The sequence below is a fragment of the Pteropus alecto genome, unplaced genomic scaffold, assembly GCF_000325575.1.
Source record: "Pteropus alecto unplaced genomic scaffold, ASM32557v1 scaffold35, whole genome shotgun sequence".
Taxonomy (NCBI): Eukaryota; Metazoa; Chordata; class Mammalia; order Chiroptera; family Pteropodidae; genus Pteropus; species Pteropus alecto.
The window spans coordinates 13,617,796-13,634,216 of NW_006437828.1; the positions used below are offsets into that span (position 1 = coordinate 13,617,796).

Genomic DNA, 16,421 nt, shown 5'->3' on the forward strand with positions numbered 1-16,421 from the left:
CGGGGCTGCCCACCCTGCAGCCACACGCAGCGTCCCGCGTGGAGCGCCGCCTGGCATACTCCCACCCACCGGCCTCTGCTCCACGTGATACGTGCATCTGTCTGCTCATCTACCCACGTCATCCACCCGTCACCTATCACCCTGCCCGCCCGCCCGCCCGCCCACCTATCTGCCCACCTACCCGTCCACCTACCTACCTAGCTATTTGATCTATTTTCATCACCTCCCTATCATCCAGCTATGTGTCTATATCCATCTACCTACCTACCTATCAACCATCTGTCATCTCTCCTGTCTATACATCTACCTACCTGCCCCATGATGTGCGTCGTGCTAGGCGCCCACACCCACGCTCCCCGAACCACCAGCCCTGAAGCCCCAACTCTGAGCATCCTCTTATTCCTGAACTTTTCTTCTTTTACCCAAAAATAACAAATGGAAACCACTGCAAAACTCCCCTGCTGCCTATTTCCAGAGACTAAGGGATTCACGGGCACTCTGGAAGCCCCGAGAGTCGCGGGAGCTCACACGCTCTGCCACGCAGCACCCCCGAGCAGTCGGGGGCTCTCGCCGAGCGTGGACGACCCACGCACTCCCCACAGGGGCACCAGGACGGAGCTACGGGATTCCGGGGCCCCGAGCACCTGCCCGGCCCACCCACCTGCTGCTGAGACAGCCCCGCGGGCATCGGGGCCAGGACGGCTTCGGGGTGCCGGCAGTCGACGTCGATGAACACGTCCTGTTCTTCTTCGGGACCGGGTCTGGCATCTTAAAGGGAAGTCAGAACGCACCTCTGTGACCTTGGGATAATGCGACGTCCCAGAGCAGTAAAACGAGCTGTCGAATCAACGCTCTGGGACAGCACCTCAACCTCCGTGTTTATGTCCCACTCAGCGGTGACTACAGTGAAATTTTAACTAACCCAAGAAAGCATCTTCCCCACGGGGGACCGAGCGAGGGTCGCTATGTGAACGTTTCAGTACTTGAAGCTTAAACAAGGGCAGAGGTGTCCTGTGAATACCCAGATGGCAGAGTAGAAATGAGTATCTCAATTCCTCGATCTGTCACCTGTCACGATCGGACACGGGGAAAGGTGGTGAGGACAGAACCAGCCCTCGGTCCCTGGCGAGGACTTTCTGCCTGGCTGTCCCACCGCAAGTTGAAAAGGCACAACCTCCTCAAAATCAAAAGGTTTAGACCAGAGGAATCCATTTTTAAAAACTCAGATAATGCAAAGTAAACAAAAGAATCCACAAATGGCAGGACACCAGAGAAGCAGAGGCTGTGGCCCAAGCCCCAGCCCCTGGGCCTGGCCCTGGGCCGCGGGCGTGCGGCCGGCACGTCGTCAGGGCACGAGCTCCGTCAGAACCCACGGGCCCGTCCGTTCGCCAGGTCACCCTGGGGACGCTGCCCACTTCCCTCCGTCCTGAGAGGCTGAAGACCTCGTTAGGACTGAGTTTGTACAGGCTGCTGACTACAGCTCCAATGACAGTCTTCCTGGGCCAGTCCTCGAGGCACCGGGCGGCTTTAAAGTGATCCCCAGGCACGGTGAGCAGGCCGCCTGCCGTCGGCACCGCCGTGCGTGCTGCAGTGCCGGGAGAAACGGAACTGCGTGTCCGCAGATGCGCCACACACATCAGGGCCACCGAGCCAGGCTGCACCACGCACATCAGGGCCGCCGAGCCAGGCTGCACCGCACACATCAGGGCCGCCGAGCCAGGCTGCACCGCGCGCTCTCGGCTCCCCGGGCGTGAACGGGTTCCTGTCACGCGTCAGTGCACAGAAGCGTCCTTGGCTCGTGGCCAAGCTGAACATGTGGGTCTGCGGCCCCTTAGTGAGACCCAAAATTCTGGAATCACCGCAAACCGTCTCACCAGGAGAGAGGTTCCGATGTCCCTGCTCAGAATGTGTCCCTCTGAGCATCAGGCTTCGGGCCCCATGGGACGACGCCCAGACCGGGGGTGGGGGGCTGGCACACAGCAAGCACGCCGCCCGGGCTGTGAACAAGCTCGCTGACCCAGTCCCCGAGGGCTTGGGGGGGACGGATGAAGCCCCTGGGAAGGGGAGGGAGGGGCAGTGGCCCAGGACCTGGGAGGGGACAGCAGGTGGGGACCCTGCGGAGCTCGCTTAGTTCACCGCTGCCTGCTGCCTGTGCCCCCTGGGACGGCCCCCCAGCCCTCCCAGCGCCCTCGGCCTCGGGAAGCCCCGCCCCCCGCCTGGCGGGGCCCTGGCGACCAGCCGCCTGCGGCCACAGACCTTGGGAGACGAAGGGCTTGGTCCTCATGAAGGAGCGGCCCCTCTTCACGGCGGCCTTCGTCCTCTCGAGCCCGTCCTTCGTGCCCTCCCTGGCCGCCCGCATGAGCTTCTGCACCTGCGGGGGGGGCGTGGAGATGTGCGGCGGTCCACAGCGGCCCGCGCCCGCTCCCCGTCTGTTTTAAAAGAATACTGTCAAGTAGCTCGGTCACGAAACGTCGCCTGAAACCGGCTTTCGGACGTGGGCATGTGGTCTGCGCTGCCTGCTTTGGGTCTGATTTTTTTTTTATAAAAAAAGGAAAAACAGACTTTGAAAAGAGGCCCCCTTTGGCGTGGCTACAAAGTTCCCCGCCATGTTTAAAACTCATCCTGGTTTGTATCATGATCACGTGCGGACACGCGGCTTCGTGGGCCTTGCAGGCAGAGAATCAGCCCACAGCTGGTACGCGGCAAGTCACAGGAAATGACAGAAGTGACCGAGACCAGCCCAGCCCGCCGGCCACTGCGCCCCGCCGGCTCCTTCCTGAGCCCCGTGGCGGCCAGCCCTGGGCTCACAGGGCCCGCGCACCCCACAGAGCCGCCTGTGCCCACTCCAGGGGCAGACGGAGAAGTCGAGCGCCGGGCGGAGGGGCAGCCCGGTGAGGGGCTGGAGAGTCACAGAGAGCGTGCCGGCCGCGGGAGTCAGGTGACTGGGCTGCCCCAGGCGGGGGCCACGTGCACGGCCACGTGCACGGCCAGCAGCGCCCGGAAGCCGCCGAGGACGGCGCCGGTGAGCTACTGACACTTCCGCTTCTTCGAGGGCCTAACGTCTGACGCGCTGGCCACGGGCAGCGTGCTTCTTCCTTCAGAGAAGACGCAGCCGGCCCCTCGCGGGCCGAGGCCGGGCAAACACTGGCCGCCGGCCTCCTGGGGGCGCCCCACAGAGGGGCAGTTCCGGCACCACAGCCGGCTCACCTGCGTCACCCCCGCGGGCCTGCCCTCTCCTGCCCAAGCGCCCAGGTGGACCTCAGGGCCAGCTCCCGGCCGGACGCTGACGCAAAGCCTCGGGCAGAGGCCCCACTGCCAGCCCAGGGGTCGGGCCTGATGCGGCACTGGAGGCTGCAGCCATGCGACTCGGCCACACGGTCTGCTCCGCATCACTCCCCGGGCAGCGGTCAGACACCGTCCCTCCAGCCCTGGCCCAGTCCACGAGTCCTCTACTTCCCAGGGCTTCCCGAGGCCGCCACCCAACCTGCTGAGACCAAGCTGCGGACCCCAAGCCCAGTGGTCAGCACAGGCCACTCTATTCTCCCTCCCGATACCCTAAAGCCACTGGGGCCTCCGGCCCTGAGGCCTGCACTCCACACCGATCGCAGCCGCAGCCTTGACGATGACGCCTTCTCTCCAGCCCGGCCGCCCCCTTCGCACACCCCCACTCCGTTCCTCCCCACGCCCCCCAGACCGGGACGCTGTGCCCGCCTCACCCTGACCGCCCCCCTACCGGCCCAGACTCCCTCCCAGGAGAATCAGGGCTGCAGACGAGCATGGAGCCTCGTGGCCAGAACCCGCCGCCACACGCAGCAAGATGACCTCAGGGCCGGGGGCCAGAAGGACCCGGAGGCCAGAAGGACCCAGAGGCCAGGTCCCAACTCGGCCCTCGCTGCCTCGCCCGGATGACGGCCGTCGCTGGCCTGGCCTGGGCCACCCGCCCAGCTCACCCCTCCCTGCTCCCCATGTGCCCCATTCCTTCGCCAGCCCGTGCAAGTCCAGTGCCCGGCTCCCCACGGCCAAGCTCTGGGCCCCCCAGAAAACCCACCAGACCCTGGATGACGCCCAGCGCAGCCTCCTGCAAGGAACACGCGGCACCGAACTGGACGACAGGACGCGGGTCCCAAGATCCCGCTCCCGTTTGGAAAAGTCCAGGGCCCAGAACACTCTAGAATGAAACAGCTGACTGACCCAAGAGCCTGCTGTCAGGGAAGTGCCACGCACCACGAATAAGCAAGTCACAAAACACCAGAACGAACAAAAGACCGAAGTGCAGGAAAAGTTACTTGACAGTGCCCTTTTAAAACACACCTCAAGGAAGCGACCACCTCCACGTGCCAAGCCAGCAGCCCCCGAACGCCGGCCTCGGAGCCCTCATGCCCGCAAAAATGACGGCGCCCAGCAAGCTCGGGCTTGTCGGGGTTTCGTTCACCTGTATTTACTGCATGGCGAGTTAAAGCTGAGAAAATTTTGAGCTTCTTAATGTGGACTTTAAAACAGTAATAAATCTCTCATTACGTTCTCTGACATAACACGGTTATGAAAAGTTACTATGGTCTCGTGCGGCTGGCTTCCGCCTTCGACGGGCCGGGACCGGACATGGGGGACCCGCCGGAAAACCCCCTCGTTCACACGTGAGAGAATGCGAGACAAACGGCCAACGATGCCCCAGAAGGAGCGGGAACCGGCTGCGGCCGGGAGGCGCCTGGCTCTTTGGGAACGGCCTGTGTCTGAGTGAGCGCTGTCGACGGAGCTGGTCGAGGAGCGAGCCACACACCTTCAGCTCGTGCTTCTGCTTCAGCTGCTGGATCTCCACTGAGCCCACCGTGCTGGCCACCAGCTCCTTCACCTTCCTCTCATAGTGCTCCTTCAAGCGGGCCAGGTCATGGGACAGCTACAGCATAGAGAGATAACGGCTCTTTCACAAAAACGCTCTTTGGCACTTGAGACGATCTTCCATTGGAAGGGCTTCGGCAGTGCCTGGTGCGTGGCAGGCTCCTCCTCTACGGCTCCCGGGGACCGCACGCCACACCAGCCCCCGTGCGCAGCCCGCCGGCTCTCGGAAATAAATACACGAGTAAGTAAAGCACTGTGGAGAGACACACGGCTTCGGTGAGACAGACTGCAGATCTTTCTATGCACAAACAAGTGCAAACCCAAGAATCTGTACACGGTCATTCCTTCACATTTTGATGAAAATAAAACAATGACATATGGAAAATACGTACAAATTGTCCCTTAGGTCAGCACCAAAGCAAAAGACTCTTGAGTTCAGGGCTGCACTAAAGCAGGGTGTGAGCTGGGGACGGCCAGCAGAGAGCTTTGAGTCCCCAAACCGACGTCACTCTCTCTCGCCAGGAGGGAGGGGCGGTGGGGGGCAGCGAAGTCTCAGGAATCACGGCTCTGTGGCCACAACGGTCTCAACTAGGGAAAGGGGGCCCCTCTGCTCCTTAGAGAACGTCTCCCACTTCAACTGGGACAAGGACACAGTACGTAACTTTGGATAAAAACGTGAGACTGTTTCTGAGACAACCATCCATCTAAACGCCTGTCCCCTCCCGGGACACTGCCCTGGGGGACGGGGGGACCGTGCTCCTGCCCCTTCCCCGTGAGCTGGTTCTGTGCTGACCTTGCATCTTGTAACCCCCAGCAGGGAGGCCACTGGGCCGCCCGACACTCACCCTCACTGGGCACTGCGGGCGGCTGGTCTGGGACGAGCCACGGCGAGGAGGGCAGAGGTTCTGCCGGGTTCACCGGAGGCCAAGCCCGACCTCGGCCACTTTGTGCCATGACCGACCAGGCTGAGCCGGGACGATAGGTGAAGGCGTTTGACCACTCTCTCAAGGCACCCACTGAACCCCGCTTCCTGCCCACAACGGACAAAGCACGACTTGCGAATCCCAGTTCAAACCCAGAGTGTGGGGCTCAGCCGCACCGAGGCAAGTGCGCCTGTGGCTTCGCTCACTGGCTCAGCTTGGCCATCACGACTCGGGACGGGAGGTCCCGGCAGAGGGCTCGGGGACGCCGAGCTGTCGGGCAGGCTGTTCTCACGCTTCATGAAACAAGTTACAGAACGTGAGAATACGAGGCAACGTGGAGGCTCCACCCCACACGGCAGGCGGCCCCGGGGCGCAAGCGGGCTGGGGCCGTCATGAGCGAGGCATGAGGTCTCCGGCTGCATCGACCAGTCAGGCTGGCCAGCCGCGTGCGTGTGGCCTGCGTCTCAGCCTCACACGGAGAGAACGTGAGCACGGAAACATCACTGCGGTGCAGACGTCAGCACGACTCGACCTCGCACAAACACCCAGCGACAAACGCACGCAGCTCGGCCAGTGACCGCTGACGAGCAGACCCGCCCGACGGCCGGCCTTGAACGCCGCCCAGCTGGAGAGCTCACGCTTCAGTCTGAGCTCCTTGCTGGGCCCTCCGCGCAGGAGTGGCACACACACACGCACACACGCACACGCACACACATGCACGCACGCGCGCATACACATGCGCACACATGCCGACGCAGTCATACATGCACACACGTGCACACGTGCAGGTGCCCACACGTGTGCCCACGCATGTGCACATGCATGCACGTGTGCGCTCGTGCACGCACACATGTGCACATGCATGCACGCTCGCACATGCGTGCACACGCGCGCACACATGCAGATGCACGCATGTGCGCACAGTTCTCTTTAAGGAAGGACACATGCGTGCACACACGCACACACATGCAGATGCACACATGCACGCATGTGCGCACAGTTCTCTTTAAGGAAGGACAGTCCTGGACAGCTAGGAACTTCTGTCCCTCACATCCTTTGTGACATTCTATTTTTATACGCTCCTGTCCCTGTCGGAAATGCTGACGTCCAAAGTGCCCCTAGGGACAGCGGGGTGGCACCGTGCCCCACACAGATCCGCGTCAACCCAGTGTGCAAAGCAGGCAGCGACGCTGTGCACAAATGGGATTCTGTGTGCACAACACGAACGCCTCAGAGATCCCACGCACGCCCTCGAAGCACTCCAGAGCGCGAGCTTGCTGGGGACTTTTCACTGATTTTCTTCATAAAAATCTAATTTTCCCACCTTGCCACGATTATACCAGTATCTGTGCTTCCCCCAAACCACGGCAACATCTCAGTAACACCTGTTCAAACTTCTGCGCACCGGTGGTCACGTGTCACGGCGACACTCTGCCTCCCGGACAGACGGACCGAAAGCTCACCTGCTTCTTGTGGCCGCCGCGGAGGAAGGGCCGGGGCACCCCGTTCCTGCACTCGGAGTCACTCTGCTCGCCGTAGCTTTCAAACTCGCTCGAACTCCACCCGTCCTCCAGAGAGCTGTTCCCAGCCTCGTCTCCGTGCTCCACATCGTCATAGAGCATTTCATCTGGTGCACAAAGGCCAGGATGAGATTCGGAGCTCAGTCCCCGGCAGCCACCGCTTCGTGGGTGGTCATTCCGCAGCGTGGACACGAGCCGGGGGGCGCCCACCCGAGAGGCCGGGGGGAGCCTGCCCGAGCCGGGTCTGCCACCGGAAAGGGTGGTGGGATGGACCCCGGGGCTGGTGGAGTCCGGGGGGGTGACAGTGACCGGGAGGGCTGACGGAAGCCGGTACCCCAGCTCCGCCTGTGCCCTGAGGGCCTGGCCCCCCACTGAATCCACAATCTCACCAGACAGCCTCCCACAAAGGAAAACATTTTTTCAGACAAATGGAAGGAATATAAATGCATTGCACAGACGGATGGACGGATGGGTGGGTGACAGAGAGACAGATTCAACACGAACACAGTGAAGCTCACTGCACACAACTGTAGATTTTGCTTTTCTGCTAAAAAGGACCTAACAAAACTAATAATCTATTACCGTATTTAAAGGGCTTCGTCACATCGCTCATTTCTATTCGTGAAGAACACACGAGTGACAAAGGCGCTGTGCCCAGAGGGGACACCCGCAAACCCTGACTGGCACTCTGGCTTCCGAGGCCGCGGGTCCCCCTCTGTGCTGGGGGGGGCCCAGTGGCGGGTGACCCACCCGCACACGCGCTTCGTACGCGGACTCTGATGGAGCGCGCGGGCTGGTCCGGCAGCCTGCTCCTGTGCCGAGCGACGGCAAGAGAATCTGCAGATGCCACGGTCACCGGGCTCCGGGAGGGGCCGAGGGTGCGGACGCTTCCTGACGCCCCGTCGGGGCCTCCGGCTTCGGGACTCCCGGGGGCAGAGGCTGGTGACTTCCCGCGGACACGCTGTCGGCGTCCCCTCCCAGTCACGGGAGCCGTGTGACGGGCCGAGGGCTGTGCTCTGGTGCAGCCACACCCGTCCCGGTGGCACGTCTGGCAGGTTCACTGAGCAAGGGACCCCGCACCTTAATAAGTCGTTCCAGACTCATCAACGTTTTCTGTTTCAGACACGGTCTGTTTTTCCTGGGTGTTTTCACTTGCCGACACGAAGTCCAGAGCGCTCTCGGGGAGTTCACCCCCGCCCCCCGACAGCCCTTCTGCCGCACGCCGGGCACCGACGCCCGTCTCTCTCGCACGCTCAGCCGCCCTCGGGCCTCCTGACACCGGCCCGCTCCCGCGTCCCGGCCGCCGTGCTGCCCCCTCCTCCCTCCGCCTTTTCTGACTCTGCTCTTTTACGTCCCGAGCTAGACGCTGAGTTCGTTATTTTTCCATCGCTTTTTAACAGGTGCTGTTATCTCATATCTCCATCATTTTAAACCTATCCCGTAAGTTGTTATTTAATGTTTTCATCGTTATTCAAGTCACAGCATGTTCTAATTGTCATTCTGACGTCATCCCTGGCCACGGGCTGGGCAGTAAACGTGTCGTAGCTGTGTCGCAGTGTAGATTTCTAATTTCCAAATGTTTGTGCTTATTTTTTATTGGCTTTGTCAGCTTTTTGTCAAGGATGAGACCTGAATACCGGTTCTTTGGCATTTGTTACCATTTGCTTTGAGACATCCTACTATGCAGGTCATTTTTGGAAGTGCCCCACGTGTCTGGGAAACGCCGTGCATCCCGAAACCATTCGTTTGGGGGTTCCCCACACGCCCCCTGGGCTGACCGCACGCTGTGTCCTGCAGTCCACTGACTGTACCCGGGTCCGTGACAGCGGAGACAGCACCATCGCCCACTCCCCCTACGTGTCTCCCGACTTCTGCCTCCATCTCGGCCACGTTTCGCTTTACAGATTCTAGGCTGTGCTGTTAGGTGCACATACGTTTAGAACTGCTATGTCTCTCTCTCGAGAAGGACGCTACATCGAGTGACGGATTATCGCTTCACATTTAGTACACGACGATAGTCGTTCTGGCTGTATTTGGGTTAGGAGTGGCCTCACGTTCCTCTTTCCACCCACTTACGTACAAACGTTCCGTTCCTCTCGATAACTCTCATAATACGTGTCTGGCTTTGCCACGTCACCCAACGTCGGAATTTCTTTCACTGCTGACTGGAGTCAAATTATTTTTATTATAAATACCAACGTATGTGAACTAATTTTACTCTTTTTTTATACTACTTCCCATGCTTTCTTATTTTACATTTCCTTGCTTTCTACCAGATTTGGTTTTGCATTATTAATTTGGAAGGTAAACAATCTATTTCCGCTCTTTTAGTGATTAGCAGACCTGACCTATCATATCAAAAAAAAAAGAAGAAAAATAGTGCGTAAACTCTCCTCCCGAACAAACGCACAGACTTCAGGGGCTCAGGGCCAGCCACTCTGCCACCCCACGCCAGTCCCACCACCACGCGTGGCCACGCCCGAAAGTGAAACGCCACTGTCTGCGCTGTAGACGCTGCTTTAGATTCATCCACAAGTTCGTGAACTTGTCTGTTCCCTGTTCTTCTCTGCTTCCTAGTACGCGCTGCGTTCCCTTCCCTAAAATGCACGGTTAGGCATTTCTTCGGCGCCTGTGAGTGGCAACTCTCCCGCCTTTGCCTGATCCTGCCTCTGTTCTCCATCTGAAGGCGGACGCCCCGGCTGGAGGCGGGAAGCCAGGTCGAAACGCCGTTCCCCTCAGTGCTCTGACACGCGAGGCCACTGTCGCCCGCCACAGCGACAGGTCCGCTCTTCTTTCCACGTTGTGGCTCCTCGTGCATAATCGTGCGTCTCCTTGTTGCTTTCATGATGCTCGCCGTGGACCTGGGGCTCGGCGTGTCGCCCGTCTGTGCCTGGGTGTGGACTGATGCTCGCCCCGCGCCGAATTTGTATCTGGACAACCCGGGAACGCTTTCTGGGATTCGGGGAAGGCCCAGGGATCCCTGCCCCTCCTCCCTCGTTCCCACCAGCTGTGAGACGAGTGCGGGGCCCCTCAGCCTCCACGTGTCGCCTTCCACTCCGATTTCACACCTTCCACTCCTTCTGCTTCTCCACCAAGTGTCTTAATACAAACGCACACACCTGTGCACACGCACCTGTGCACACGCACCAGCACTCAAACGCACGGCGCAGGGAGACGCTGCCGCACACGTGGCACGCGAGGGCCACACACACAGGGCTGCGCGTCCGGGAGTGTGTGCACGGGCGTCCACACACCCCGGGGAAACACCGCCACGGTGGACGCCCTCCAACTCGGCCCAGACGAAACCAAACCTGGTTCGGAGTCCGAATTCTCCCTCGGCACGTCATCGTAAATGGCTTCTTCTGGATCTGGAACGAAAGAGGAGAAACTTTAAAAATTGACCAAGACCAGCCGAGTGACATGACCCGTGATGGGGCCACGGTCTCCCGCGCCGTCACGATGACTCAAAACGGTAGTTTGCAAGGGCCGCTGATGGCGCCTGACCAAGCTCGAGCGCTTGGCGTTTCGCACCGGCCAGCTGTGAAGCGGCTCCCACGGGGGTGACAGCTTTGAGGATAATTTGTCCCTTTTGGGAACCCTTTATTCTCTCGCCTCTTGTGACAGTATTTATTAAGTGCAACCACAGTATTCCTACCCTTATTAGCTGTCGGGAAGGGCTGCGAGTTTACAGAGCTCACTTTCAGAGACAGTTCATCTAATTAGCTGTCCTCTGAGTAACAAAAATGAGTAGAAATTCAGACAAATTTCACTTTGGAAAGAAAACCACTAGAAAATAGGAAGACAATAATTTAATCTTGCACTGATCCTAACTTAACACCTCCCCCCGTAGCAGAATCGCCCGACAATTAAAACCGGATTGACACATTCCAGGGGAGCTTAACAATCAGGAGACAACTACGATGCGCCACTTTGTAAGTGGTTCACATAAAACCATCACACAAAAATCAGAGCCGACAGATAATAAGAGATAATGGGAAAAGGAGTCTTCATTTTTCCTTTACAAATTAAAAATACAAGTAAATCTAGTTAAAACCAGCAGAGCGTCCGGGGCGCACGGGGAGCAGCGGTCTGGCGGGCGTCTGGTCAGGGGTTGGCTTCACCACCCACCGGTCCCCGACCCTGCTCCAGCATCGGCACCGTGACAAAGCAGGCCCTGGGCGCGTCGCAGGAAAGGGGCTGTTAGTCTCCGTGGGGACGGGCTGGCTGTGGGCTGGGTCGGAGCACCAGGCCCCCAAACCTGGACTGTGCGACAGACACCCAAGCCTGCACTGGAGAGGGACCCGCAGGAGGGGACACATGCGGGTGGGGAGCCAAGGGCCCGGGAGGAGGGGCCGCCGGGCTGCTGAGGACACTGGCTGCAGCGATGGCCGCTCTGGTCAACGCTTCGGGGAAGCACCACAAATCTGAGGCCTCAGGTCGGGCGCGAGGCCCATCGGCACACACGCCGGGCAGGGCGAGGGCCGGGGACGGGCTGGTGGCTCCCGGCGGGCAGGGTGCTTACTGTCCATCCACGCGGTGTTGGCCGGGTCGGCGGCCCAGTGGGCCAGGGCGCTGTCTCCTGGGCAGGCCGGATCTCCACTGTGGAAACACAACACCGAGGAGCCTCCGGTCACGAGGCTGCCGATGTCCCCAGAGACATGTGCCCCCACGCGTGTGACCGGGTATTCTCCCAGAGGTGACTGCGGGGTGTCCCAAGTTCAGATTTTCATTCGCTACCATTTATAAATCATTTATAAATCAGCGCTTCGAATCCCTACCATCTGCAGGGCACAGAGGCTGTCGCCACGGCAACACGGAGACACGCAGCCCGCTCCGAAGGCCTCGACTGCCCTCGTGTCTCACAGGGCCTTGTGGCGGGTCCCTGTGCGCCACATCCCAGGAAGATGGGACGGGAGAAAGCGACAGCGGCCACCAGCGATGACAACGGCAAATGACCCAGCGAGCAGGCGCTGCCCACCGGCCGAGCGAGAGCCCCGCACGGAGAGGGACTTGGACGCCCCCCTGCAGGCGATGGGAGCCCCTGGGCCGCTTCGTTCGGAAGTGACAAGAGCAGGTTCACTCAACAAAGCACGTCACCTCCGTGAGAGGCAGGCAGTGTGGACGGCAGCGGCACGGAGGGACACGTGCTTGGGGGGCGTGCGTCCCCGGGGAGTGTGTGAGTGTGTGTGTGGGTGAGTCTGTGTGAGTGTATGTGTGTGAGTGTGTGGGAGGGTGAGTTTGTATGAGTGATGTGAGTATGTGAGTGTGAGTATGTGACTGTGGGTGAGTCTGTATGAGCGTATGTGTGTGAGTGTGTGAGTGTACGTGAGTGTACGTGAGTGTATGTGAGAGCGTGAGTGTGTGAGTGTGTGAGCGTGTGTGTGGATGAGTCTGTGTGAGTGTGTGTGTGAGTGTGTGTGAGAGCGTGAGTGTGTGTGTGAGTGTGTGTGTGAGTGTATGTGAGTGTGTGAGTGTGGGTGAGTATGTGAGTATGTGACTATGTGGCTAAGTCTGTATGAGTGTATGTGTGTGAGTGTGTGAGTGTGTGTGTGTGTGGGTGGGTGAGTTTGTATGAGTGATGTATGTGAGTGTATGTGACTGTGTGGGTGAGTCTGTATGAGTGTATGTGTGTGAATGTGAGTGTGTGTGTGAGTGTGTGTGTGGATGAGTTTGTATGAGTGTTTGTGTGTGAGAGTGTGACTGTGTGAGTGTATGTGAGAGCGTGAGTGTGTGAGTGTGTGTGTAGGTGAGTTTGTATGAGTGATGTATGTGAGTGTATGTGACTGTGTGGGTGAGTCTGTATGAGTGATGTATGTGACTGTGAGTATGTGTGTGGGTGAGTCTGTATGAGTGTTTGTGTGTGAGTGTGTGAGTGTGTGTGTGGATGAATGTCCGCCTCAGAGCGGGGCTCACAGGCTCAGCACGGGGGACCCCGAACCGCTGTGCATAGCGCAGTGAGCGGCCACGGAAGGGCAGACGCTGTGGCTCCGACCGCACAGGTGACTGAAGCGGAAACGCAGAACCGGGGCCATGGCGGGGGGTCGGTGGTCACCGCCAACGGACAGCCACGCTGACCACGAACGCGACGACGGAAAGTTTCAAAAGTAGATAGTGGTGGTGGCTGCCACTGAATTTTACACTTAAAAATGGTTAAAATGGCAAATTTTACGTATAAATTTTTTTTAAATTTAAAATAGGTAATGCAATATATCAAAAACCATAGACTAGTACACTTTCAATAGATGCTTAAAAATGCCACTGTTTTTGCTTAAAAACAAAAGAGCACCCCAGCCAGGCAATAAATAGGCACCATCAGATACCGAGCACCTGCCAGATACTAAGCACACACGTCAGGCACCAAGCTCACCCACGAGGCACCAGGAACCCTCCAGGAACCAAGCACTCACCAGGCACCAAGCAGGCACCAAGCACACCTGCCAGGCACTAAGCACACCCAGCAGGCACCAAGCACTTGACTGGCACCAAGCACTCACCAGGTACCAAGCACACCTGCCAAGTACCAAGCACATTCCAGGCACCAAGCACACCTGCCAGGAACTAACACCTATCAGGCATCAAGCACATAGCAGGCGTCAAACACCTCCCAAGCACCTGCCAGGCACCAATCACATACCAAGCACCAGACACATGACAGGCTCCAAGCACACCCGCCAGACACCAAGCACCAGTCAGGCACCAGGCACACTCGCCAGGCACTAAGCATCTGCCAGGCACTAAGCACACCCACGTGCTAGGAAACACGCTCCCCATCCTGTTGAAGCCTGGTCTGTCTTTACAGAATCCAGCTCAGCAGTGGACAGGGACAGGGCGCTGCAGGGCGGGCACAGAGCGTCCGCTGCACTGCAGCTGGGCACACGCCGCTCTGAAGCACGGGGAAGCCCTGCTCTGCGGTGACATCTAAGCACGTCCTGAGGGGTTTGCCGGAGGGTGACACGGATCCTCCCGGCCATCTCGACCAGACAAACAGCACGTGTGGAGGCCAGCAGCCTGCGACCCGGTCAGCGTGCAGGGCCCTGGGTGAAACCTGGCTCGGGCAAAGGCAAACGTCTCTCTTCTCCAATCAAAGGGCCAAGGACCTGACGACGCCAGAGCACGCCACACGTCCCCGCGCCTAGGCCGAGGAGCCAGCGTCTGCCGGCCCTGCCTGGCTGCGGACGCGGCCTGCTCCCCACACAGAACCACGGGAACGTCCTGCTCCCCACACAGAACCACGGGAACGTCCTGCAGGGTCCTGGGGTTCAGGAGACGCTGTGTGGGGGCCGGGCAAGGGGCAGGGGAGACAGAGGCTGGGACGGGCTGGGCGCCCCAGAACCGCGGCTCGGAGCCTCCATGTGACATGATGACCAGTACCTGTTTGCTGGGTCCTCGGAGCTTAGAGAATTGCACCGGCTGTCGTCCGCTACCTCTGGCGTCTCCGCTAAGAGAGAAAGAAGCGCCGTTTGCTGCCCGCTAAAAATGTTCAGGAGATTGACTTTCATCTTTAAAACGATTCCGCCCTTTGTTTTTTTATCGATAGGTTTATTCTAGCATAAAGATGATTAATTGATAGATTTAAAGTTTTTAGCTTTCAGATAAAAGGTATTAAATAGGGTTACGACAGTGACATCCTAACTGACGTCTTATGAAACAGCTAGAGATAAAACAATACTTAAGTAAAATGAGTTAGAGTTTTAAAAGAAAAAACTCACATCCTCCCTCATTTCTTAAGTTTTCATGGGAAATCACAATTGTGATTTATTTGAAAGTATGTCTATATAGCAACATCTAAAGATTTTCAAGGGAGAAATACATAAATTTGTGGCATTTGACAACCAAACGTCTTCCGACACCCACACGTGCACGCACACGCACGCACACACGCACACACACGTCCACGCACGCTCACACGCACACACACGCGCACGCACGCCCACACACGCAATCTGACAGGTGTCGCCCAGCTCAGGACGAAGGCCTGGTGCCCAGCCAGTGACCGGCTGCTCACGGCCACTGAGGCAGAGCTGTCCACGAAAGGCCTGAGGAGGGAATTCTGTTTACGCTAAGCGACCATCCGGAGCTGTCCCGCCCTGCTGGACAGCTGACCCCGGGGCCTGGGAACCTGGCTCCCTATGCTCAGCGTGGAGGCTTCGCCCGTGAAGACGGGCTCCCACCCACGGACGGGCCAGGCCCCGTGACTTCGGGAACAAACGTCTGAGGGCACAGGGCTACGGGGAGGGTGGGGAGGACGACGGGACGGGCAGCGCCGAGCGTGGCGCCACGGGGGGCGGGGGGCGCCTACCCTCTCCATCCGGGGATGCGGGGCGCAGGAGCACCGGGTCCATCCGGGGATGCTGGGCGCAGGAGCACCGGGCTGGAATAGGCCGGCAGGAGCACGGGCAGGCTGGAGGGCACGGCGTAGCCACAGGGCACGGGCACCGAGTACCCGCTGGGCACGTGCGGGCCGGCGCTGTCCTCCTCCACGGCCTGCGGGCCGGGGCCCGGGTCCTCCTGGAAGGGCGCGATGTCGATGACGGAGTAGGGGCTGACCCTGGGCGGGATCGCCGGACTCACTGGCTCCACGGTCACGACCACGTCTGCTCCCGCACCGTCTGCACCTCCTGCGGGTGGGCGCACAGTCGTCGGGGCGACGGGCTCCAGGGCTGGGGGAAGAAGGAAGCGTGAGGCCGGCCGAGGCCAGGGCCTGGGGGGCAGGCTGGGGGCGCCCGACGTCGGGCAGGTGGGATGCGGCCTGCGGCTCCCAGCACACTGCCCGAGGGGACGAGCACGCGTGGGCCACGGGGAGCACCGTCAGGAGCCAGGCCAGCGTCTGTCACGGACCAAGGGTGCGAGCTGGGTCCGGCCAGCCCCTCCGGCCAGCGAGTGGGCAGCCAGCTGCACCACGGGGCGCTCAAACTCAAGCTGCCAGAGGGTCGCACCTCGGACCACACGAGCGTGAAACTACGTCGCATACACTAGAGCGACACGCTGACGAGGCCGTTCTTCCAAAACATGGACAGACGGGGAAGTGGCCAGCCCGAGAGTCGTGGGAAACGGCCAAGTGCAGGTGCGGGTCCCTCGCTCGTCACAGGTCCCGCGGGAACGTCACGGCCCTCGCTCCCGCGCCCCGCCCCACGGTGCCCTT

At 59.7% G+C, this 16,421-nt stretch overlaps 1 protein-coding gene across 1 annotated transcript in view; it reads right to left on the minus strand.

Moving 5' to 3' along the window:
• The window catches only part of ARHGEF10 (Rho guanine nucleotide exchange factor 10), a 69,145-nt gene that overhangs the window by 34,907 nt on the left and 17,817 nt on the right, over positions 1–16,421 (minus strand). Inside the window, exons 3-11 of the mRNA XM_015591802.2 lie at positions 15,643–15,939; positions 15,579–15,608; positions 14,651–14,717; positions 11,802–11,878; positions 10,591–10,647; positions 7,223–7,386; positions 4,778–4,894; positions 2,257–2,371; positions 662–768 (exon numbers count right to left, since the gene is read on the minus strand). Of these exons, the coding sequence (XP_015447288.1) occupies positions 662–768; positions 2,257–2,371; positions 4,778–4,894; positions 7,223–7,386; positions 10,591–10,647; positions 11,802–11,878; positions 14,651–14,717; positions 15,579–15,608; positions 15,643–15,939 (1,031 nt within the window). The remainder of the gene's footprint in view (positions 1–661; positions 769–2,256; positions 2,372–4,777; positions 4,895–7,222; positions 7,387–10,590; positions 10,648–11,801; positions 11,879–14,650; positions 14,718–15,578; positions 15,609–15,642; positions 15,940–16,421) is intronic.